Below are 26024 nucleotides of genomic sequence, written 5' to 3' on the forward strand. Positions count from 1 at the left end.
GTCTTGGCCCTTTACAATCCTGCTCACAGAAGAGCCCCGACCCCGCTTGGCCTACACAGACACACAAGGAGTTCCTGGAGATTTGGCAGAGGTGCCTCCAGAGTCCACATGGAATCCCACAGGCTTCTGATCGCTGAGCAGACAGGGTCCAGCTGCCGCTGCCTTAGCAGGGAGGGAGGAGGCCAGGCATCTCTGTGGGCCCCCAGAATAAATATGACAGCTGGGGCACAGGAGCAGCCAAGCTGAGCACCCCATGGCTCCCTCACTTCTGTTGCTTCCAGCTAAATGGGGCTTCCTTCCTGCTAAATGGGCTTCCTTCCTGCTAAATGGGGCTTCCTTCCTGCTAAATGGGGCTTCCTTCCTGCTAAATTGGGCTTCTTTCCAGCTAAACAGGGCTTCCTTCCAGCTAAATGGGGCTTCCTTCCTGCTAGATGGGGCTTGCCAGCTTCAGGGCACCAGTGCACCCATCCTGTCCCCACGTGAACACTGTGGCCTTGGCTGGGTGCCCTCTGAAAGCCCAATGTTCAGAGGATCCTGACAAGCCCTATGCAGTCACTGCCACCTCTGCCTCGGCCCCTGCTGCCCCAGGCCCAGGGAAAGTATGGGGAGACCTGGCACTTTTATGTGTCCCCAGAGCAAAACTGAGCACCACTTCTTCAGGAGGGAAGTGTGAACGGGCCCTGTGCCCACACCTGCCAGTCTCCAGTGCCTCAGCCGAGGGGCCCTGCCCTCCCCAGGGACAGGCCCACAGCACAGCTGCCCTGCCCCCACCTGGACATTTCAGCCGCAGCCCCCTTCTGATAACCCAGTCCCCACAGGCCTGTGATCTGCCCCCAGGCTCTACCACCTGAGCGTTCTGCCTGCCCCACCTGAGAGCTCTGCCGGTGACCTGGGGACCGGCCCATCCCTCCTCATCACAGCCGGCACCTGAAACCCGGCACAGCCAAATCCCAGTCCGGGCCCTTTAGGACTCACACGCACTGTCCAGCTGGCCACCTAGAGGCCTGTGATCCGGGGAACTGCCAGCCCTTTCCCACTCTGCTGGCACCTGACCACTCACCCCAGGGCCTGAGGTCAGGTCCCCCCAGCCAGCAACACCACAACTGACATCCACTTGTCCAGCCAGAAAGGCAGAAGCCCCACATCCCAGCTACATGAAGCAGCAGTGTGACGACGTCAGACACAGGCAGCCGCTGAGGGGTCTGCACTGTGCTGAGTGAGGAGGTTCTACCTTGGGATGATTCCTGCAGAGAGTGGCAGGCAGGTGTTTCCCATGGCTCTCAGCCACACAGTGGCCTGGGGAGAGACAACAGTCTGAATTGAGACTCATGAGCCCTGGAGCAGGGGTGTGATAGGGAAACAGATAATGTTCCTCCCTATTGAGGAATGGAAATAGATGTAGGTCCTTCACCCCCACCCCACAGAGACCTCAGGGCATTTCACCAGGAGTTGCCCCAGCCACACCCATCAGAACCGGTGCCTGCACTCATCATTGGGATATCTGTGGGCAAACCAGGGGTTCCGGCTCTGCCCAGCTGTGTTTCCTCACCCCGTGGAACAGGAAGTTCAGGGCTCCAGACGCTCCACAGTCCAGCCCTTCACCTGAAACAACAGACAGCACCTCACAGGAAGCAGACAGGTCCATACCCACCTGCTTGTGCAGAGGCTGGCTCTTCCCCTTAAGCACCAGCTCCCGGCCTGCAATTTGAACTGCACAGCCCGACACAAACCCTGCTGCAGAAGCGCCCAAGACTATGGAAAAATGCTGAAAGACCCTTCCCAGCATGCTCTACAGTCACACTCCCTGCGGGGCTGGGGGAATGTGCAAAGAAACCCCATCCCAGTGAAAATAAATCCAAAGAGAATGAGCGGCAGCCTCTCCAGATGAGAAGGAATCAGTGTGAGGATTCGGATGTGTGAAAAATCTGAATATTGTGGCACCACCAAAGGATCACATTCACTCTCTAGCAATAGACCCTGAAAAAAAAAAAGGAAACTCCGAAAGGATAGAAAAAGAATGAGATTGAGACGAAAATATTGCAAAGAATTAATGAAATAAAAAGTTGGGTTTTTGAAAGTATAAATAATATCGACAGATGGCTGACTACACTAACCAAAAAAGGAGATGATTTAAATAAGCACAATCAGAAATGATAAAGTTGACATTATAACCCACACCACAGAAATACAAAAGATCACCAGAGACGACTGTGAACACCTTTATGTATATAAACTAGAAAGCCTAGAGAAAATGGATGAATTCCTACACATACAACTTCCCAAGATTGCACAGGAAAAAATAGAAACCTACACAGACCAACAACAAGCAATGAGAAAGAATCAGTACCAAAACTTCTTCCAGCAATAAAGCCCAGCAGTAGATGGATTCACAGACAAACTTTGCCACATATACAAAAAGGAGCTGACACCGCTCTTACTGAAACTATTCCCAAAAAATCGAGGACGGGGATTCTTTCCTAACTCATTATGTGAAACCACTATCACCCTGATAGGAAAGTCAGACAAGGACTCAACAGAAAGATAAAACCACAGGCCAAGAGACCTGAGGAACACAGATGCAAAAATCCTCAAGAAAATATTAACAAACAGAATCTAAAGTGTATCAAAAACATAATTCATCATGATCAAGTTGTCTTTATTCCAGGGATGAAAGGATGGTTCCATATATGCAAGTCAACAAAGGTGACTCATGATATCAACTTGAACTAAGAACAAAAAGCATTTTATCATCTCAACAGATGCAGATAAACTATTCAATAGAGTTCAACATCCCTTCATGTTAAAATCCCTCAACACACTAGGCATAAAAGAAACACAGCCCAAAATAATAAGAGCCCTGCATGACAAACACACAGCCAACATCAAATTGAAGGGGGAGAAGTGAAAGTTTTTCCCAAGAAACAGAACAAGACAAGGATATCCGCTCTCACCACTCCTATTCAACACAAATCTAGAAGTCCTCACCAGAGCACTCAGGCAAAGAAGGAAGCACATCCAAACTGGAAAAGAGGAAGTGCAATCATCTGTGTGTGCTGATGACATGATCATATACCTAGAAAATCCTGAAGATTCTTCCAGAAGTCTTGTAGACTTGGTAAGTGACTTCAGTAAAGTCTCTGTATACAAAATCAAGGTATGAAAATCAGTAGCCTTTCTATACATCAGTACCATTCAAGCTGAGAACCAAATTAAGAACACACAAACACACACACACACTGAGAAGTCTATTTAACCAAGCAGGCGAAAGACCTCTACAGAGAATGACAAAACGCTGATGAAAGGAACTGTAGACAACACAACCAAATAGAAAAACATCCCTTGCTCACAAATTGGAAGAATCAATATTGTTAAAATGAGTATATTGCCCAAAGCGTACTATAGATTCAACACAATTCCTATCAAATTACAAATGTCATTTCTTTTTTTTTTTTTTTTTTTTTGAGACAGAGTTTCGCTCTTGTTACCCAGGCTGGAGTGCAATGGCGCGATCTCGGCTCACCGCAACCTCCGCCTCCCGGGTTCAGGCAATTCTCCTGCCTCAGCCTCCTGAGTAGCTGGGATTACAGGCACGCGCCATCATGCCCAGCTAATTTTTGCATTTTTTAGTAGAGATGGGGTTTCACCATGTTGACCAGGATGGTCTTGATCTCTTGACCTCGTGATCCACCCGCCTCGGCCTCCCAAAGTGCTGGGATTATAGGCGTGAGCCACCGCGCCCAGCCTACAAATGTCATTTCTTTAACAGAATGAGAAAAAGCAATTTTTAAATTCATTTGGAACCAAAAATTAGCCTGAACACCTAAAGCAATTCTATGCAAGAAAGACAAACCGGGAAGCATCACACTGTCTGATTTCAAATTATACTACAAGGCCATAGTAACTAAAACAGCATTTAGTAGTACAACAATGTACAGAGATGCCAAGGAAACAGAATAGAGAAGCTAGAAATAAAGCTACATGCCTACAACACACTGAGCTTTGCTAAAGACAACAAAAATAAACAATGGAGAAAGACACCCTATTCAGTAAAGGATGCTGGGAAAACAGGGTAGCTGTCCGCAAAAGAATAAAACTGGACCCCATCTCCCACCATGTAGAAAAATTAACTCGAGAAAAATTAAAGACCTCAATGTGGGCCCCTGAAACTATGTAAATCCTAAAACGAAATTTAGGAAAAACTCTTCTGAACATTGGCGCAGTCAAAGAACTTATGGTAAAGGCTCTTTAAAAATGCAACAAAACCCCAAATATACAAATGAGACATGATGAAAATTAAAAGCTTCTGCACAGCAAAAGAAACAATCAACAGAATGAACAGACAGACTACACAACGGAAGTAAATATTTGCCAATTATGCCTCCAACAAAAGACTAGTGTCAGAATCTACAAGTAAGTCAAAGAATTCAACCTGAAAAAAACCACAAACAACTTCATGAACGTGAAAAATCACATGGAAAAGAACCATAAACAGATTTATAGAAAACTGAGTAAAGAACACCAGCATCAACAGACATTTCTCAAAAGAAGAAATAGAAGTGGCCGACAAACACATTAAAAAATGCTCAACATGATTAATCATCAGAGAAAATCAACTTAAAACCACACTGAGTATCAACTTACACCAGTCAGAATGGTGACTCTTAAGAAGTCAAAACCTACAGATGTTAGCAAGGATACATTGTCGGTAGGAATGTAAATGAGTTTATCTTTCACAGAAAACAGTAGGGAGCTATCTCAAAGAACTAAAAATAAAACTACCATTTCACTTTGCAATCCCATTACATGGTATCCAGCTTTAAAAAAAAGTCATTATATAAAAAAGACACCGGCCCTCATTATGTTTGCTGCAGCACGATTTACAACAGCGTAGTCACGAAACCAACTTAAGTGTTCACCAGCGGTTGACTGGTTTTAGTAGTTACTCGGTTCACATGCTTCATACGCCAGCCCCACATGGCTCACATGCAAAGCATATTAACTACTTCATCTGGGGCTGCGCTTGGCGCTTTATAGGGAGAGTTGGCTAGTCCCTTCTCAGGGTAAACAGACCTTTAAGTGGCATTTATCTGGTCCACTAAGCATAACCTCCTGTGCCTTTGGATCACATATACTCATTAGCGATTATTTAATAGCGAGCTGCTGGTCCTGCATCAACCCAAACAAGCTCTTAAATTCCGAAGCATTTAAAATTAAGAATTTTGCCCTTAAAGTGGTTATTTTTGACAATCTACTACATAGATTGTTTAAGAAACTGATGATCCCTCTGCTTTTAATAGTATTTAATAGTTATTTGTTTTGCCTTTCCTCCATATCAACTATCTTCTTGGTAATCACAGGGCTCAGAGTTAACTTCTGTTGTCCTGGCTAAATTGTTCTTTTTATATAGTTTTATCTGTGTATTTTTTCCTTTATTTTAAAGCAACTCTTAAATAGTTTCTTAACTAGGAAAAAACCTACCTTTGTTTTGCAAAACCCATATCCTTATATTTTATAAACTTCACTTAAAACATTTTTATGTTCCTATTATTTTAATTTAGTAACTCAAATTTCAAGCAAAAATTTTTTTAAAAAACGAGGTTTACCATAACATGGCTTTAATATTTTAAATTACCGGAGAGAGTTTTGAGATTAAATTTGCTAAATTAATCTTACTAAATATTAATGTTATGTGAATTAAAGGCATCTGAGCTGTTTTCTGCTAATCTAATAAGCACTTACTTTTTTTTTTAAGGGAATTGATCAGCTCTTTCATGTAGTTTGGAAGTGAAACATCACTTCCAAATAACACATACAAAGATAAAGATAGAGATATAACAGGCATAAAGAATAAAAAGCACTGGTCTAAAAGGTATTTTATTTTTCTGTTTTTAAATAAAAATTCCTCTCTTACGTTAGATAATTAATAAAAGTTACAGAAGCCAACACAAGAGGGAGAGAGCTATCATCCAAGGCCTTTTCAAAAGAGAAAGAGTCAAACTTTGATATATGAATCACAGGAATTTTAAAAAGACACATTTTAGAATTTAAACATTAAAAACTTTTTGCATGAATAATAAGTTAATATTTTAGTAAAAGCTTGTTTTAATCAATTATTTAGTTTTATATTCTTGTGTATTTTTTAAATATCAAAGACCCGTCTGTAGAATGACTATTATAATTTTTTTCTCAATGATAACCAACTGCATTACACAACCTTTTTTTTTTTGCACAACCTTTTTTTAAAAAGAAAGTTTCTTCTTTTACTAACCTTACTGTGACTAACGGAGACCATTTAGAATATGCTTAAATACCTGTTTTGTCCTAAATATCTCTCTTTCTTGAACAACCAGTTATTTTATTTTAGGACAGAATTTCACTACATAAGATACTTTCTTGTGTAAAATTACTTCCTTTTCATCTTCTTTGCCAACAACTCCTCTTTATATTTATAACTTGCTTTACAGCTCTTATTTCCAGTTTCCTTTTACCTTGTTTTATACATAACCTTTAAATAAGCTTTGAATTAGACAGATATTTGTCTTTTAATAAGAATTGTTCTTAAAATATATTTTCCTATAATTTTAAAATTGTAAATTACCCAGCTAGCCAATTAATACCTATTATTTAATATAACTTTAGATTCTAAATTATGTAACAAGTTTGTTTACAAGCATTTATTCCATTACATTTATTCGACTAATTTAATAATTTACCTAGATTATTTATGAAAACTGTGACAGTCAGCACTGAAAATTAATTCCCTGTTAACCAATGTTATAAACTATGAATTTCAGGTGTTTAGCTAAGTAAGGAAACTTATGGTTAAATATAAGGGTTTTTTTTTAACCAATAACTCAGTAGTTACCTGTTTTCATTTAACCAACAATGTTACATGGCTTATTTATTTAAAAATACACAAGCAAAAATTATTCTGTTTTCGGCTGGGTCTATAGTATTATAACCCTTATGGCAAATCTCATAGTATTCAGCAGGGATAAACACAAAACCACTTACTCAATAAATGCAAACAAAAATGCTAACAATTTTTAAGACATTTCTAATCTTATTTTACCAATAATTGTAAAGCCAGCTTATTTATTAAAGATTTTACTTAAGTCAGGTGAACTTGAAGAAGCATTTTCTACTGATAAACTATTTAAGTGCTTTTATTTTCTCTAAGTCAATTAATTAGAGCTCTTTCGTATATTTTTAGTAATGAAACTTTATGTACACAACACACAGATACATGGACAAATTAGGACTGCTGATAGAAGTAGATCTTATAGATTCATAAAAACTCTTTTTTTTCTATCTTAAAATTTTAAACTTTTTCTTTTTTTGAGGCAGGGTCTCACTCTGTCAACCAGAGTGCAGTGGCATGATCTTGGCTGACTGCAACCTCCAGCTCCTATGCTCAAGCGATTCTCCTGCCTCAGTCTCCCAAGTAGCCGAGATTACAGGTGTGTGTCACTACCACCTGGCTAATTTTTGCATTTTAGTAGAAATGGAGGTTCACCATGTTGGCCAGCCTGGTTTTGGCCTCCTGACCTCAAATGATCCACCCACCTCAGTCTCCCAAAGTACTGGGAATACAAGCGTGAGCTACCATGCCCGGCACTTTCAAACTCTTCAAAATCAGAGAGCAAAACTTACATCTCAAAGTACAGAGGAAGAAGTCTGGTATGTTAGAGGGAAATTAAAATGGATTTAATTGCCAATTAAACATAAAATATAGAAATCTACTGTAAAGGCTTTTAAACATCCACACCCACACACCCCCCCACCCCCACACATGCAAGCATCCTATAGCTTTTACTTCAAATCTGTAGCCACAAGACGTTAATATAAATTTACCAGCTTGCAAAAACATATTTGGATCTAAACAGTGGTTTTTATCTCAGTAGAAAAGTAACAGCAGATGTAAAGCAGGCAGAAAAGAAAATAGAGAAAGGGAGAATTAGGAACTCCATGGTTTGCAGGTCGACCTTAGGGCTCTCTTACCTTGATGTAAATGTGCACGAAGACCGTGTATTTTTGTTTTACACAAACTCCAGCAAGTAGAGGCGCCACAAAACCAATGGAGTGCCTGCAAGGGGGTCATTCTTCTTGTTTTCCCCTCATTCTTAGCTTATTTGTTTCCCACCTGTTCTCTCTTTTTTTTAAAGGAGGATGTGAGCTGTGGCCTAGGGGGTTGTGCAGTGCATCACGGCGTGCTGAGTGTGGGTGGGACGCCACAGCATCTCACCACTGATTCATCTCTTCCCTCTCATGTGTCTCGGTTTCTCTCTCCAAAGGTCTAAACACTTCAAGGAGGGCTCAAAATGCAAGTGACCAGCTCCCACATGTGCTTCCTGGACAAACCTTTTTGAAACTAATTTTGTTGGGGATTCCCTGTAGGCCACTCAAATCATAGTGGGTCCACCCCCAAGGCACTCCCATAAGCCCTCCTCATGACCTCCTACCTTTCAGCTGGAAGGAGCAATACCCTTTCTCTCTCTCTCTCTTTTTTTTTTTTTTTTGAGATGGAGTCTTGCTCTGTCACCAGGCTGGAGTGCAGTGGTATGAACTTGGCTCACTGAAACCTCTACCACCTGAATTCCAGTGATTCCCCTGCCTCAGCCTCCAAAGTAGATGGGACTACAGGTGCTCGCCACCAAGCCTGGCTAATTTTTGTATTTTTAGTAGAGACGGGGTTTCATCATGTTGGCCAGGCTAGTCTCGAACTCCTGACCTCACATGATCTGCCCGCCTTGGCCTCCCAAAGTGCTGGGATTACGGGCATGAGCCACCGCGCCTGGCCTGGGTGATGTGCTTTTTTACCTGCATCCACAAACTATTACAGATCATCACAGGTGGCTGGAGACCATTTGTAATTTCCTTTGGTTCAGACAATGGCTTGTCCTGGGAAAAACTGAAACCTGGTACTTGCTCAATGTGAACTAGGAATAGTTTCACTTCATGGGGAATTGCAACCTACTTATTTTAGAAAATTGAGTGATATTTGAGTATCACATCCGTATGTACTTCTCCATGGGGTGCGGAAAAGAGACCAAAAGGGGTTTGTGTGATGCTCATGAGATTTGAGCTTTTAAAAAGATGCATACACACATGTGTATATGTATCTTTTATAAATATATAATGTATATATCTTTATAAAAGATATTGTGCTGTGGTCAAAGAGATAATTTGTTATGATTTCAATTGTATTGTATTTGCTTAGGAGTGTTTTACTTCCAATTATGTGATTGATTTTAGAGTATGTGCCATGTGGTGATGAGAAGAACGTAAATTCTGGTTTGGGGGCATGGAGTGTTCTGTAGACATCTATCAGGTCCGTTAGATCCAGTGCTGAGTTCAGTTCCTGACTGTCTTTCTTGATGATCTGTCTATTATCGTAAGTGAGGTGTTAGCCTCCTGAGTAGCTACTCTCTCTCTCTCTGTGTGTGTGTGTGTGTGTGTGTGTGTGTGTGTGTGTGTGTGTGTGTTGCAGCAGAAACGCATACTTCTCCCCCTCATACACTGAGATCCAGGGTCCTCTCCTTCTCAGACCAGTAATGAGTCTCCACTCCCCACCTGTCGTTCTGCAGGGGAAGACCAATTGCCTGTATATGCAATCACATTTACAGCTGTTTTAAATTTCAAAATCTCTAAGCTTTTGCCTCATCCATTTTGTACTGGCGTTTGTATTGCTAAGACACATGCCTATTAATTTTTAGTTCATATTACTATTCTTATTTTCAACTTTTATTTTAGAATGCGGGCGTATATAATTCAAGTTTGTTAGAAAAATATATTGTGTGACGCTGAGGTTTTGAGAATAAATGAATCCGTAAACTCAGGTTGTGAGGATAGCACCCAAAAGGCAGTTTTTCAGCCCTTGCCTTCCTCCACCTCTCCCCACTCTAAACATCTCCCATGCCTGTTGTTTCTTAATCTATATCCGTGTGTTCTCAACGTTTAGCTCCTATTTAAGAGTGAGAACGTGTGACATCTGGCTTTGTGTTTCTTCATTACGTCACTTAGGCTAATGACCTCTAGCTCCATCCACGCTGCTGCAAAAGACACGATTTCCTTTTTCACGCTGTGTAGTATTCTATGGTACATATATCCAATCCGTTGTTGTTGGACACCTGGATTTATTCCACGTCTTTGTTATGGTGAACGGTGCTGCAATTAACATATAAATGCATCTGTCTTTTTGGTAGGATGATTTATTTTCCTTTGGGCGTGTACCTACCAGCGGGTGTGCTGGGTCGAATGGTAGTTCAACTCTTAGTTGTTGAGATACCTTCCAACTGCTCTCCGCGGTGGCTGAACTAATTTACGTTTTCACCAACACTTGTTCCGTTGTCTTCACAGCCTTGCCAGCATCTGTTATTTTTTGACTTTTTAATAATAACCATTCTGAGGGATGTGTCTCATTGTGGTTTTAATTTGCATTTCCCTAAAGATCAGTCATAGTAAAGATTTTTTCATACGCTTCTTGGCCATATACGTGTCTTCTTTAGAGAAGTGTCTGTTTATGTCCTTTGCCCAGCTTTCAATGGGGCCATTTGCTTTTTTGCTTGTTCATTTGTGTAAGTCGCTTATAGATTCTGAATATTAGACCTACACTGGGTCTGTAGGTTAATTAGGTCCCACTCACCAATTTTTGTTTTCATTGAATTGCCTTTGAGAACTTAGCTGTAAACACTTTGCCAATGCCTATATCAAGGAGGATGTTTCCTATGGGTTTCTTTTTTTTTTTTTCCTTTGAGCCAGAGTCTGGCTCTGCTGCCCATGCTGGAGGGCAATGGCGCAATCTCGGCTCACTGCAACCTCTGTCTCCTGGGTTCAAGGGGTTCTCCTGCCTCAGCCTCCCAAGCTGGGATTATAGACACCTGCCACCACACCCAGCTAATTTTTTTTTTTTTTTTTTGTATTTTTAGTAGAGACGGGTTTCACCATATTTTCTTTGATTACCCGTTACTTAGCTCCCAATTATAAGTGAGAACATATGGTATTTGGTTTTCCATTGCTGCGTTAGTTCACTTAGCGTCATAGCCCCCAGCTTCATCCAAGTTGCTGTAAAAGACAATAGTTCATTTTCTTCAAGGGCTGGATAGTATTTTGTTGTGTTTATGTACCACATTCACTCATCGGTTGATGGGCACTTAGGCTGATTCCACGTCTTTGCCATTATGAATTTGGCTGCAATAAATATTTGTATGCAAGTGTGGTTTTGATGGACTGATGTCTTTTCCTTTGGGACGTACACATTTGTAGGCTGCAGTGGGATGCTGGTGGGTGCAGGGGTGCTGGTCACCACGTCGGTGTTCAATGCAGTGGTGTCAGCAAGGCTGGGTGGCGCGGGCAGGGGCCCCACAGGTGTTCGTGTGTGCATTTGCACGGTGGTGCTGTGCTGGCCTCACAGGACTGTGTACACCCTCTGTGCGCACTTTCACGCAGGTGGCAGCTGCTGCTGGGGGTGTCGGTGGGTGCACTGGTCTCCTTGTGCAGCTTTGCTCAGGCAGCGCGGTTGGCGTGAGGGCGGGCACTGGCGAGAGTGGGGACTGTGTGCATCCTCTGTGGGTGAGTTCGCACGGGTGGCAGCTGCTGCTTGAGATGGGGGTGGATTTGCTGGTCTCCCTGTGTGTGTACACGCCAGTGGCAGTATTGGTACGGGGAGGGTGGAGGGCTGGTGGGCACTGGACGGGGGATCTCTGTGCCCACGAATGCTCTGACAGCAATGCCAGTGCTCAGGGGCTGACACCAGAGGGCCACGGGGCTCCCCTAGGTTAGTACAGAGTCTGGTTCAGCCCTGAGCACGGCTTTGGAAAGGGTCCCTGGAAGGAAATCAGAGACTGGGTCCTGTCACTTACCACCCGTCACATCCCAGCTCTCAGCCCAGGATCCTCCTGTCACCCACCTCAGTCAGCCCAGAGCTGCTGTTCTGCAGCCCCAGCTGCCCAGGGAGGGGGTGACCCTGTCCCCAGTGAGGAGGAGGGACCTGGGACAGCTGGGGACACACTCACCTGCCTGCATGCGGGTCCTGAAGCCCACGCTCAGCCCTGAAAATGAGTTCCCTGTGAGAGATTTGCCCCTGAAGCCTGAGCAGGTGCTCTCCTCCCTGGGATCCTCCCTAACCCCCTGGGGTCTCCTAATGGACCAGGGCCTGCCTGAGGGTCAGGGCTCCCCTCAGGCTAGAATCTCCCGTGCCCCTTGTCAAATCTCAGTGTAGTGGACCATCACCATGGGGGTAAGAGTCATGGCATCTCCTACTACTGAGCCCGGCTGTGCAGATGGATAAGATCATGGTGCCCAGAGGACAGAGATACACAGGCCATGGCCACACAGAAACAGTGTTCTCCCCGTTACAGGATTTTCCCGTCAGCATCTCCATGGTAGTGAACTGGCCCCGGCCCCGCCATGGGCCTGGCTTTTGTTTTCCCAGGGCTTGGGCTGAGACAGGCACCAGGTTTACTGCTGATATTTCAGACAAACATGGATCTCCCCTCATCTCCTTCTGCTCTCTGCCTGAGCTGTCCTCATCTCATTGAGGGTCAGGATGTGGCTGCAAATGGACGTGGTGCCTTCCCGAGTCAGTCCCTTACCGGTGAAGGCAATGGAGGACTCTTCCTTCCTCTCAGCGCCTTCCCATGGGGTCTCCCTCCTCCTTCAGCTCATCCTGGGGTCCCTACCACGGTCAGTCTTCTCATCAGCCCTGGGGAGGCTTCAGGGAAGATGCAAATTCAGGCTGCAGGGCAGACTGGAATCAGCAGAGACTCATCTCACACCTGGCTGTGACGTTCCAGGTAAGCTTCATTGTGGCATTGAGCAGAAAGGGGAAATACAGGGAAATGAGGGAAAAGTCATGAATGACCCCTTTCCCAGAACTGCAGAGTGGGTTTTCTTTATGCAAAAAAGTTCCCTTCACGAACTTCTCCTTAGTCATCGCCACAGCCTCCACCCCCATCTCCCTGGAAACAACATTGACCTGATTCTGCCTTCTTGGAGCCCCCATTTTCTTTCAAACACCCCTGTTCCCATCTGTGCTCCAGTGTTCAAGGTTTTGGAACAGTACATGGGGTTAGCTCTCTGATTTGAAGGGAAATCTCATATTTATTTAAATATTCATATATCAACCCCTGCCCGTGTGACCTTGGACAGTAACTTCCCATCTCCGAGCCTCAGTTTCCTCTTTTGGAGCCTGTCACGAACCTCATTCATCACAGGGGAGCTGGGTCATTGGAGCCTGGGAGCTGCACAGGGATAACCCATGGGTGATTTCCAGAGCAGGTGGAGACATGAGGGGTGGGGGCATGAGGAGATGCTGGCGTCCACGATCAAGGCCTGTGACTGATGCTTCCAATCAGGAGCACCCCTTTGCTCCTACCCTTGAGAGATGCTTTTCTTAATATTTCATCAACAAGCACCTCGGTTATCACAGTCACGTATAGAAAGTGGGAAATAAAAGCTTATCAGAAGAGGAAGGGTGCACATGAAGAGGAAATGGAAACAGAAAGGACGTGTGTGTCTGGCCCCGTTAGGGGTCATTAGGGAGCAGGTTTCCATTTCTGTGTGGAACAGATAAAGGGCCCAGGGTCCTCAACAGGCAGGGAGGGGCCGGGGCTCTGGGCAAGGCTGGACGCTGTAATGGAACATGTCTGCTTACTGACCCAGGCCCATGGCCACCACTGAGCCAACTCCCCTGTGTGTGTGTGACGCAAATTCATTCACTGCAGTGTTCTTTCACGTGGGCATCAGTGTCATATGTGAGTGTGGGTTTCACATGGATTTTTTTTCCTCCTGAGAGCAGCCTGAGCAGACACTATGTTCGGGAAATCAATGTTATGTGTCATGAGTAGTTGGAACAATCCCCCGTTTTCAGACCCGGATTACTAAAACGGCCTTGAGAGGACCCTTCCGTGGTAGCTCAGAGGTGTGGGAGGTGAGTGTCCAACAAAAATAGACAACCAAGAACCATCCTTCTAATGACAAAAGTGTTATGGTCATCAGTCTACACGCTTGTTGATAAGGATTGCTATGTCCAAAGAAATAGAATTCTAGGAATGCATGCGACCCCTTTTCACTTAAACATGTTTAAATATCTGAAAAAAAGAGGAAATTAAATTTTTGAGACAAAAATACGAATTATCCTGGTGATAAATGGGCATCAGAGAAATGAGTAAGAAATCCTAGAGGTGAAAATTTCTGTTGACGAATACAATCAAAATATTTATTCTATCAGGGTCGAGATACAGTTGAAGAGACATTTATTAAATTGGAAAACAAAACTGAGAGAATTTTCCAGAATGCACCATGGAGGCACCGAAAGTGGAAATTCACCATACTTGGGGGAATATTGTGAGGAGGGAGGACCTCATATCTACTGCACATGTCAGAAGGTAAGAAGGGAGAATGACGTCTGGCAACAACTCACGAATTACAGAGTTGAACATTCAACAGAGACGAGGGAAGACTAATTAAGTGCTAGGGTGCACGTGCAAATCTTGACCTACCACGATACGTTGAAAAATATCAAGAGTAGATTAAAAAGTATATATGCTAGACTCAAGTTGTCTGGCGTAAATCGTATAGTTTAAAACGCATGTTTGTGTCCTGTGATTTTTCAACTCAACCTGTTAGTAGAGTAGCAGGTGCACTGGGATTGGACTTCCCAACAGAAAAACAAAAGGCCAGGAGATGTTGGAAAACTACCCTACAAGTCAGTCACGTAGAAGGCAGAGGTCAGTGTGTTCACAGGATTCGTACCCGAGAGTCACGAGACACACGTGGGATCCATGGGAAAGGCGGGTGGCCAGGTATGCCTGGAAGGTAATCAGTGACAGATGCCAGAGTCTCCTGCTTGATATCGCTGAAATCTGGCTCAGATTTTTGGCCTGGCACAATCAAACTAAGACTTGGAAGACATTCTCACTCAAATATTAGCATGTATGCAATATTATGCTTTACCTATAAGCATAATATTGTAATCATTCATATTCTGTTGAATCTTTGAAAATGTCCCTAATGTAACGTATTTATTCTACATGGTAAATGGAGAATGGCTGTTCCCTTTATCCTAGAAAGTTCAGGGTTATCTGGTCCCTCAGGATCCTTCCCCCAACCATTCCATCCTATGAGGCGGTTTTACATCCTTCAAACACAGTGGTCTTTGACCTAGGAATGTTTAATGCTTTAATGCTGGGACTCAAGTCCTCTTGCTGTTTGGGAGAAGTCAGAGAAGAATCAGTCCCAGTCATTTTTGCATGTTTCTATCTGACTGTCACAAGTGAGTAGAAACAGCTCAACTCCTTGACAAGATTCATTGGCCTGAGGTCTTGTCTTCAGCTGGATGTCTCTCCTACTTCCGTGATTTTCCTTCCATGGATCTCCAACACACTGTAAATGCCTATCATTGTTTTGACATGGTGTACTTCCGTTCTGCCTAGAAAGGCGGGACGTCTTGAAGTGAGGAGCTCACAGGTCATAGGCGGATTGAAATGTTTTCAGCCAGAATATGCAAATCCGTACAGACAGAAAGCACACTCGTGGTTACCAGGTGCTGGAGGGAGAGGAAATGGGAGTGACTGCTGAGTGGGTGTCAGGTGATGACGATGGTGTGCAACAGGATGGCAGTGATGATCACACAGTGATCTGAGAGGAAGTCACACAGATAGCATCTGAGAAAGAGGGAAGGGCTCGTAGGGTCCGGAGAGGGTGTTAGGGAATCAGGGTGGATTCATCTTTTCCTGGTTGAAATCTGATGCTCTCCCATTGATTTATTTACTGAAGCACATTTGGAACTCTGAACTGAAGAGATGGAGGCTCAGTAAATCTCACTAGGGAGTGTGGCAATGAGGAATAAGGAAGACTGTGTTACACGCCATGGACCAGAGCACACAGGTGTGCAGAGGGGCGGACCCAGTGCTGCCACGTGGGATGGAGCCTCACGTCTGGGGGAGGGAAAAGAAGGGGACCCAGGTCCTCCATGGATCACCCCGGAAAATGTCTCTGCACTTGAACTCTGATTTCCTCCCTCTAGAAATGAGCAGCAGACAGCCCAGATAGCATCAGCCCTAAATTGTCTCCAGAACCTGCTGGGATCATCAGATCTGTTCCTGAGGCTCTGCCACTCTGAAGGGTGCACTGTCTCTGCTGTTCACCTCCTGGCTGCATCTTGGGGGCTTCTCTGGCTGTGCTGAGCCTCAAATAGCAGAATGCCGAGGACCACCAGGACTAAGCCAGCCACGCCCATGCGGATGAGATTCCCCACTGTGTAATCCTGGGGGTGTGAGGCTGGGGATAGTGGACAAAGAGGTCACAGAGGTCAGGGAGGATCAGCATCACCCAGGACCTCTGGATGTCCACCCAGGGCACCCACCTCCCCTTGACAGGACCCGACCCTCTGTGCCAGCCCCATGACCTCAAGCGTCTTCTCACTCACCAGCCTTGGAGTCAGACTTGTTTTGTGGTGGGCTGAGGGTCTCAGCTGCTCCTGAGACTCAAAACCGGGGAGGAGAGACATATTCAGATGTAAGTTATATAACATATAACAGGTTGTATATAAGGTTTTATGTAACTTATATAAACTCCTCCTCTGTCTCTGCCCAGCTCCTGGAGGGAAGCCCATGCTTGAGTTCTTGAGGGGAACAGAATCTTCTGGGAGACTCAGAACTGCCTTGGGGAATTGAAACATCCACCCCACCCACTTTACAGATGAAAACCTCAGGCTCAGAGAGGGGAATCACCTGCCCCAGGACCCCCAGCCAGGAAGCGGCAGAGCTGGGAAGGGGACCCAGGAGTCTGACCTGCAGCCCTTGTTCCCTGCACTGAGCCGAGCCCCGGAGCTGCAGGGAAAGAGCCTGACCTCCTGAACCACGGCCCTGCTCCCCTCCCCTGCCCCACGTCACCATCACTGTCACTGCTGCAGGTGGGACAGGACAGGCCCCTGTGGAATCGGGTCTGGAGGCTTCCCTGGGAGGCCTCCTCCCCGAGGAGGTCACAGCTGGGAGTCAGAGCTGAAAGGAACTTTCCCACCCTGCAGGCCTCTCTCCTTTACACTTGGAGAAACTGAGGCCCAGGTGGGGGAGGGGCCTGTCCCCGTCACCATCTCCAGAGGAGCCTGAACCTAGGACAGAACCCAGCCCCGCCTCCCCTGGACCCTGCCCACCTCCCTGCCCGCCTCCCTCTCAGAGCCCGTCACTCGCCACTCAGGGGATCTGACTCCATGGGAGGGACAAGCTGGTCCTCGGGGCCTGCTGGGTTGGGATGGGGAGCTGAGGGCTGGGGCCGTCCTACTCCCCACTTCAGCCTGGCTGCTCCTCCCCCAGGCTGGGCCCCAAGATCTCCTTCTGCCTCAACCCCACCCCTCACCAGCCCAGCCTCAGAGCCCCTGGGAGCCTGTGGCCCTCGCTCTGTCTCTGCCCAGCAACCTAGAGGGAAGCCCGTGCTGGGTCCTTGAGAGGAACGGGATCCTCTGGGAGCCTCAGGACTGTCCTGGGGGAGGCCGCGCTCCAGGTCCCTCCCTCCACCTACCTCTCCTCTTCGTGATGCTGGCAATGCCGCTGAGGATGGGTATGCCTGGGAGGGCCCCATTGTCCTCCTTCCCTCTGAGGGCTGAGGCCCCTCTGGCTGAGCCTCCTTCAGACCCCCCTCCCTCCATCCCAGCCCAGAGCTCTCCTGGGGGCAGGGCCTGAGCTGAGCCTTTGAGCTCAGAGAGGACTGGGTCAGGGCCCTCACCTGAGACCAGGAGCTCCAGGGGGTCACTGGGGTGAGACAGCAGGTAGGGGTTGGAGCTGTATGAGCCGTAGCACCTGTAAGTCCCCACATGGGCTGAGGTCACAGGACTCATGGGGAACTCAGCCTGGTACTTATGAGCTTGGTATTTTGATCTCAGACGCTGGGGGAGATGGGCTGCCCCCTCCTTGGTCAGAAGGAAAGTGTCCATCGGACTCCGTGACTGACACAGCAGGGACACGTTCTCTCCTGAGGCCACCGTGGGTCCCGGCTGCACTGAGAGGGAGGGTCTGTCAGGGAACCATCCTGGAGAGAAGAAGGATGGGTGAGAGGCTGCCCTGCCTTGTTCTGAGCTGAGACCTCCCCAGGCCTCTCTCTGGGACCCTCAGTCTCTGTCTCTGTTTTCTCTAAGTCTCCCCCTCCCCTCCCATCCCCTGTCTCTCTCTTTCTCTCTCTCTCTCTCTCTCTCTCTCTCTCTCTCTCTCTCTGTCTCTCCCTCCCTGGGGACCCCCACCTCTCATCCCAGCCATCACCACCTGGGCTCCCCAGCAGGGCCTGTGCAGAGCCTGGGTCCCTGACTGAACCCGCTGGGCTCCTCACCTGCGATCAGGATGTCCAGGGGGTCACTGAGGGCCGACCACTCGGAGGAGAGGTTGTGGGCACCGGAGCATCTGTACTGGCCCCCGTGGGAGTGGCTCAAAGAGCTCAGGGTGAAGTTGGCCTGGGAGACTCCGGCCTGGAGCTGCCGGCCAGGGCGCTGGAGGAGGTCAGGTCCCCAATCCTTGTACAGAGCGAACCTGTCGTAGCCGACATCAGAGCCACACTGGAGGGTCAGAGTCTCCCCAGGGGCCACGACAGGACCCGGCTGCACTGAGAGTGATGGCTTCTCAGAAACACCTGGGAAAGGTGGGCATGGTCTCCAGGAGCCAACCCTCAGGCTCCCCACAAATCCTCCCTCTCCCCCGGCCTCACCACTGCTGATGTTCCTGTGTCTCTGGCCCAGGAGCCCTGAGCCCTCTCACCCCAACATCATCCCACCTGGAGCTGTCCTGAGACGCGGCTCCTCCGCACCTGCCCGGAGACTCAGGGACCTCCAGGCAATGCTGTGAATTTCTCACCTGGGACCCGGAGCTCCAGGAGATCACTGGGTGACGACCACACATAGGGATTGTCAGAGTCATAACCATAGCACCTGTACATCCACCTGCGACTCGGGCTCATGGGGCCCACGGAGAAGACGGCCCGGGACGACCAACGTGCATGGGGCTGGGAGTTCAGGCGTTGTGGGTGTTCATCTTCTCCTTCATTGTGCAGAGCAAACCCATCAAATGCCAGCTGTGACCCACACTGGAGGGTCACGTTCCCTCCCGGCGTCACCACAGGGCTGGGCAGGGCTGAGAGGGTGGGTTTGCTGTAGACTCCTAGAAGAGAAGGAGGCACCATGTTAAGTGGGGCTCACACCTCCCACATCATCGCCAGGGCTGGGCTGTGAGAGGGGAAACACCCCCTGAGTGCAGAGCCCCTTCCTGAGGGCAGAGCCTGGGGCTGGGACCCCTGAGTGTCCTCTCACCTGTCACCACCAGCCCCAGGGGGTCACTGGGCTCTGACCAGCTAGTGCGTTTGTAATACAGACAGCGATACCGCCCTGCGTGTTGCCAGGAGATGGACTGGATGGGGAACTGGCCCTTCTTCCTACGCTCCTGTGGGATCCACGTCATCCAGGATGCTGATGTATTTTTTCGATATAGACGATACTCCTGGGCTTCCAGGTTCCCCTGACACCTGAGGGTCACGGGACTCCCCTGGGTGATCACAGAGCCTGGCTCAGCCCAAAGCATGGGCTTGGGGAGGGTCCCTGGCAGGAAAGCAGAGGTCAGATTCTAAGTCATTCCACCCAACCCAACAGATGTCAGCTCTCAGCCACAGGACCCTCCAGACCCCCATCAGTCAGCCCAGAACTGCTATTCCCCTCCCCAGCTGCACGGGGGTGGACCTTGTCCCAGTGAGGAGAAGGACCTGGGCCAGCTGAGGACAGACTCACCTGCCTGCACATGGGTCCTGGGGCCCAGACTCAGCCCTGGAAGAGAGTTCCCTGTGAGAGCTTTGCCCCTGAAGCCTGAGCAGGTCCTCCCCTCCCTGGGATCTTTGTGAGCCCTGGGGTCTCCTCACGGACCAGAGTTTGGCTGTGGGGTGAGGTCCCTTCTAGGTTAGAATCTCCCCTCCCTCTTCAAATCTCACCGACATAGATCAGGACCATGAGGATGGGGGTCATGGCGTCTCCTCCCACTGCCCTGCTCTGGGGATGGATGAGCCCTCGGTGCTGGCAGGACAGAGAGACACAGGGTGTGGACACCTGGAGGCTAGGTCGTTCTTGTCATGGGGTTGTGTCATCTGCAGCCACACAGGAAGCAGAACTGCCCTCAGCAGGAGTCTGGCTCTCATTCCTTTAGGGCTGAGGTGGGGGTGGGCCCAACCCCTCTGCAGACATTCCAGACTGTAATGGGGTCTTTCCTGACCCCCAACCACTGTTTATCTGGTTTGTCCTCATCTCACTGAGAGCCGGGATGTAGCAGCCAATAGCCCCGATACCTTCCTGAGTCAGCCCCTTTCAGGCGAGGGTGACAGTGGGCTCCTCCTCCCTCTCAGAGCCTCCCCAAGGGGTCTCCCTCCCTCCTTCACCTCGTCCGTCAGCACAACATTGCTGGGTCCTCACCATGGCCATCGTCTCTCCAGCCCTGGAGATGCTTCAGGGAAGACGTAGTCCATGCTGCAGGCAGGCTCAGGTCAGCAGAGATACACCTGACACCTGGCTGTGCAGTCCAGGCTGAGCTGTGTGTGGCCGTGAGCACAGAGGAGAAATGCAGGCCCTACTGTGGTGGCTCCCGCCTGGAATCCCAGCACCTCAGGAGGCTGAGGCAGGAGGATGGCTTGAGGCCAGGAGCTTCGTATTACCCTGGGCCACATAACGAGACCTTGTCTGTCCAAAGAAGCAAAAACATAGCCGGGCATGGAGGCTCACACCTGTAGTCCCAGCTACTCAGGAGGCTGAGGTGAGAGGATCACTTGGGCCTGGGAGGCAGAGGCTGCAGGGAGCTATGATCACTTCTCAGGATTCCAGCCTGGGTGACAGAGTGAGACCTTGTCTCAAAAGGGGAAATGCAGGGAATAAAGAGAACAAAACGTGTTTTTTCTGTCCCTAGAGTGTGTGTTTCCTTCCTACACAGCGGCCCCTCTCTTATGCTTCCCCTTTTTGCTTTGCTGCAGTATCATCCACCCCCACCCTGGGGATGAGCCTCTGAGTCGACGCCACCTCCTCAGTGCCCATGTGTCCTTGGCTGTCCCTCTGCCCCTCCGTCCACGTTCAGGGTTTTCAGAACAATTCGTTAGGTCTGTGATCTGATTCTGGGGGAGGGGAGCTGATTTTTATTTAATTCCTGATTATCATTCATGGTTTATGTGACCTTGGAGATTAATGTCACCTCTGAGCCTGTTGTCATGAGCCCCACTCATCACAGCAGCTGTGGGGGTCAGTGGTGCCCAGGACATGGGAGGGGCTCAGCCGTGGGTAATTTCCAGACCAGTTAAGACGAGAGGGTTGGGATGTGACAGGACCCTGGTGTTGGCTCCACAGTCGAGGAGGATGATCGATGCACCCACTCCAGAACCCGCGTCGGCTCCAAACACCGTGAAATGCTCCTTGTGATACGTCTGAAATATGCAGATCATCACAGCCACAGGCAGAGAAAGAGGAGGAAAAGTTCCTCCAATTGAGAAGCATCCACTTCAATGAACAGAGTTCACAGCTGAGTGGCCACAGGTGTGTGGGACCACCCAGGGGTCACTAGGGAGGAGGAGGTCCCACCTCCGTGTGGGACAGAAGAGGAATCCCAGGTCCTTCCAGGCAGGGAGTGGTCAGGGCTCTGGGTGAGGCTGGAAGCTGTGGCCCCTCCCCTGTGTGTGTGGACAGGCGCTGGGTGGGGTCTCTGCTCACTCACTGGAGTCCATGGTCAGCTCTGAGCCCCTCTCCCATGTGTGAGAAACAGATCGAATCCATGGTTGTCAGACACAGGCGTCTGCCCCACAGGGGAGTGTGAGGCTGGCGATGGTCCCATCCCTGCCAGGCACAATCCTGAGCGGACACTAAGCTTGGGAGAGTGGGGCAGGAGCAGCCTTCATCAGGCTGATGTCAGGACAGCCTTGGGGAAACTCTTTATGAGAGGCCAGGTGTGTGGGAGGAGAGCCACCCAACAGGAATGGGCAGCCAGGATACACGAGTAAAACACAGACACGTGTTGAAATGCATTAGACAGACACTGTGAAGGTGGAAAATAGTAAATTGAATTAATTTATATATTAATAGAAGAGCCCAAGCCCTTCTCAGCCTTTTCCCCTGCTGTCACTGCTCCTGAAACTTTGGGGTTTCTATCTCCACCCTCAGGTGTCCCTCTCTTCCTGTCACAGAGATTTTCTTCCTGGACATCAGCAGTTGGGTTGGGCCTGGAGAAGGACCTGGGAGTGTGAAGGGCAGTGAGGGGCTGTGGGGGTGGGTGGGCGTCTGCGCTCTCCAGGCAGAATTACCTCCTCTGCAGGCCTCTGTCCTTGTTCTCTGGCTCCGTAGCTCCCGCAGGACTTTGGAAATCAGCCTCCCTCTGGGCTGGGTGAAGAAGGACAGAGTCTGAGCCTTGGGATCATTACAACCACCTGCTCTGCACACAGAACTCAAGAGGAAAGAAGGAAACCTGAAAACACACTTGCAAAAATGTTTTAAATACATTGAAAGTTGAAAAAAAAAAAAAAAAGAAAAAGAGCAAGGTAGTCCATGCATGCTCACATTTATTCTCTTCTTTCCAGGTGTTCTCACTGGGAAATGCTGGAGCTGTTTTTCTGAGCTGACTTTTCCCATCTGGATTCTCTTTGGCTGGCTTCCTGAGCCCACCTTCAGTCAGTCCATGGGTCCCCCCATTTCCTACTCACCCAATGTCCTGTGTTTGCCCTGATGCCAGCGTCAGAGGAGGAGGAAGAGCAGTAGCCAAAGGCCACTGAGACCCTGATCACAACCCCCAGGTGCCTTCCCAGACCTTGAGGTAGGACAGTGAAGGTGTACTGATGCCCTTGCCAAATGAAATAAAATTATTCCTGGTGGTTCTTATTAACAGTGATGGAGAAAAAAAATTTCTTTAACAGATCAATGGCTGAATACTGGGTATCAGGGGATATATTAATTTGCGGAAACTACAAAACCACATCTGTTACAGCATCTGCAATTGGATCATCACCTGGGTAAGCTTACAGTAATCTAATATCGTTATCCAAGATCCCTGTGTTTTCTGTAGAGGCAAAACAGAAGAGTTGAAGGGCAAGGTTGTGGGAATCACTGTCTTTGCACCCTTCGAGTCCTGGATGGGGGTCCTGGTATATGGAATTTCTTCCAGGAATGCAAGACTGTTTTTGGTTTACAATTTAGCTGGGAAGAGGCAGTTCTAGTGGCTTCCACTGGGCACACTATAATAACCCTCACTCCACAAGTGAGGGAACCACTGTGGGGCTTGTGAAAGTTGCTAAATATGTCTATTCCAATGTTGCCTTGCGGAACTGGGGATATAGCCACTGGATGGGTTTAGGGACACACTGGATCCCCCATGGAACAGACGTGAGCTCAAACTCCATCAACCACCTTGCCTCTAGTAGATGCTACTCTGACCGGAGGGTCATAGTGACGTTTTGGGTCTCCTGAAATTAATGTCAATTCATAGCCCATTTCCAGTAGTGCCCAAATTGTCTGATCATTTTCCCCCGATGTTCCATTGCCATCGTAAAAGGCCACAGGTCCCTTTAACAAAAGTGCAGGAGAAAGATCAAGAGTATAAATTCTTGGTAGTATACCAGGGGTAGTGCCCTCATGGGGACCCTGTCTTCCCTTTAAATCAAGGGATTCTGGCTCTGTGAACTGGCTCAATACTAGTCATTGATTGAGAGACTGTGGTTCTCTGCTTTCATGATTTGGGTTAGACTTTTCTTCACTTGACATAGAAATTTTCTCAAGTGAGTCTTTAGTAGGCTTCCTGTCTGTCTCCCTTGTTAGAATACCATGATCAGCTAACCAACACCATAACTCTGCAAGACGATTCTGATTGCTGGTTTGACTTTGCTGTCCATCGTGGTAACCACACCCACCTTGCCTTTGGTGGTCGAGTTTCTGCACTTGGCCCCTGTCTCTCTGGGGTCCAAGAGGTAGGGGCCAAATTACTCCCAATACATTTAGATTTTTTTTTTAATTCGGCAATTCCACTGTAAGTTCCAGCTTCCAAAGAAGAGCAACCACAGAGCTCCTCAAGGATGCCAGAGTTCCCCTCATGATATTGTTGAAAGATCCATCTTCTGATTCTTCTAGTGTGGTCTTACACGGTTTGATAAATCCATGCAAACACATCTTCTGATTCTTCTAGTGTGGTCTTACACGGTTTGATAAATCCATGCAAACATCACAATCTTCCTAAGCCTTTAAATCAGTTCCTCTACGGCAAACCAAGGTATGCCTGGCGTTTTGAGTTTATTTACTGAGGGCCAGCTTTTGATCCATGTTTCAGCCAATCAACCAGATAAACTTGTAGAACCATTTCTAGTCCTCCAAGATGTAACATTAACTGCAATCTCTGTTTAATGAGCTTATATCAATAAATTTGGTCTGATGCAACTTTATCTTCTTTTCACCATTATCCCAAACCCTTAATATCCACTCCAACGTGTGCTCCTCAGACTTCTGTATGTATAAATTTTTTTTTAAAGTTACTTTGGAGAATAGCACATCTTCTCATGCACCATACTTTGTATAACACTTTTAGGGGCCTATAAGACTTGAATCTAGTTACAGATCTAGAAGCAAAGAGGGGTGGTCAGGATGTGTCCTGAGGAGAATCAGCAGAGCCTTGCATGGCAACTGCCTCAGGGGAGGCCAGTGCCTTTCCTCAGACAATGCAGGGTTAATCTCCTTGCATGCAGGTAGAGAGGATGCTTCTATTGGCAAAGAAGGCTCATTCAAAGTTAAGGGCTCCATATCCTCAGCTGTATCAAGGTCTTAACACACATCCTCGTTCCAACTTTTAAGACCTCCCCATTCCTAACCAATGCCATTACTTGAACGGTAGATACCTGCGGGGCTGAGGATTCCATTTGCATTGTAATACAGCCACTTCAACCATGAGATTCCGGGTTTGATTTTCAACAATCTCACCCCTACAGCTACAGATGATACGAGTCTGTTTCAGGGCAGACATAGAAACCTCAGATATTTATATAGAGGTGCTAGAACTGGAAATTCTAATCTCTGGACTCACATTTTTCTTTACCTCTTTATCCAGTGACAAAACAGCCAAACTTATTATACTTATTAGCTTGACAACAATCTTCAAAGGTATATGCAAGGCCACCCAGATTCTCGTCCCTTATAAATGTACGATGAGGAGCATCCAGTGGTGTACCCCTAATACCACACCCTGCCGTGGATTATCAGTGCTCTTTTTACAAGTGGAAATAGAGTCATTAATGCCTTTAAATCTGATCAGAGAGCCAGTTCCAGAAACCTCAGAGACAGTATAGAAAACGTATTAAGATTCGGTTCTTCTACAGTCATTCCTATGACCAAATTATGTACTCGTAAGTGTTCTCCAGAGAATCAGAACCAATATGTGTGCATATGCATATATCTGTATCTACCTGTCTTTCTATCTAAAAATGGGTTCACGTGATTGTTGGCACTTGGTGAGTCCAAAATCTGCAGGACAAACAGCCTAAGGACTCGGGGAAGAGTTTCCGCTCCAGTCAGCCACACAATCTGCTGGCAATATTTTTTATTGTTCTGTGGAGCACATTAGCCCTTTTCCTTCTCACAACGCACTTATTATCTTACAACGTAATGCATACTCTGTTTATTATTTATTGTTGTGTAATGTCCACTTTTCTTGACTGCAATATTGACTTAACACAGGCAGGTTCTTCGGAAGTTTTCCTGTCCTTCTTTCTGATACATCTTATATACCACGTTTGACACAGATTAGATGCTTCACATGTGCCTATGGAAACAGGGGGTAAGAGTTTCTCCACTCCCACCAAGTTCATCTCTAACACGGAGACAATTTGTTCCTACCTGATTCTTTTCTTCTCCCTTCCAGGCAGCGTTTTGTACAAAGTTCTCAGAACAGAAAAAGAATAACATTCAGGCGGCAAGACCCCAAGGTTGGCAAAAAACACATCCAGATTCCTTGCCTCCTCCTTTCTCTTAGTTCTTAGAACTCAGGGTCTTCATC

At 47.4% G+C, this 26024-nt stretch overlaps 2 protein-coding genes across 4 annotated transcripts in view; both read right to left on the bottom strand.

Annotated features, from left to right (window-relative positions):
• The window catches only part of LOC105705733 (leukocyte immunoglobulin-like receptor subfamily A member 3), a 30728-nt gene extending 10708 nt beyond the window's left edge, over window positions 1-20020 (bottom strand). Inside the window, exons 1-3 of one of the 3 annotated variants that reach the window (XM_064380850.1) lie at window positions 8002-8241; window positions 1550-1602; window positions 1232-1296 (exon numbers count right to left, since the gene is read on the bottom strand). Coding sequence is in view for 1 of the 3 variants with exons in the window: in XM_064380854.1 (XP_064236924.1) it covers window positions 19763-19774 (12 nt within the window). In the remaining 2 variants the exon portion in view is untranslated. Of the gene's footprint in view, window positions 1-1231; window positions 1297-1549; window positions 1603-8001; window positions 8242-19762; window positions 19799-19959 lie in introns of those variants that run through there. The other 2 variants (XM_064380851.1, XM_064380854.1) reach the window with 2 other exon arrangements.
• On the bottom strand, window positions 14233-20924 carry LOC105705737 (leukocyte immunoglobulin-like receptor subfamily A member 3). The gene is given in 10 exon segments (XM_064380856.1): window positions 14233-16171; window positions 16174-16281; window positions 16430-16480; window positions 17725-18027; window positions 18322-18618; window positions 18840-19142; window positions 19292-19576; window positions 19763-19798; window positions 19960-20041; window positions 20435-20924. Coding segments are annotated over 10 exon segments (1554 nt in total). The 5' UTR covers window positions 20444-20924; the 3' UTR covers window positions 14233-16091.
• Window positions 20925-26024: the final 5100 nt, after the last annotated feature.

Source organism: Aotus nancymaae, unplaced genomic scaffold, assembly GCF_030222135.1.
Source record: "Aotus nancymaae isolate 86718 unplaced genomic scaffold, 86718_ANA_hifiasm-v0.15.2.pri h1tg000028l, whole genome shotgun sequence".
Classification (NCBI taxonomy): domain Eukaryota; kingdom Metazoa; phylum Chordata; class Mammalia; order Primates; family Aotidae; genus Aotus; species Aotus nancymaae.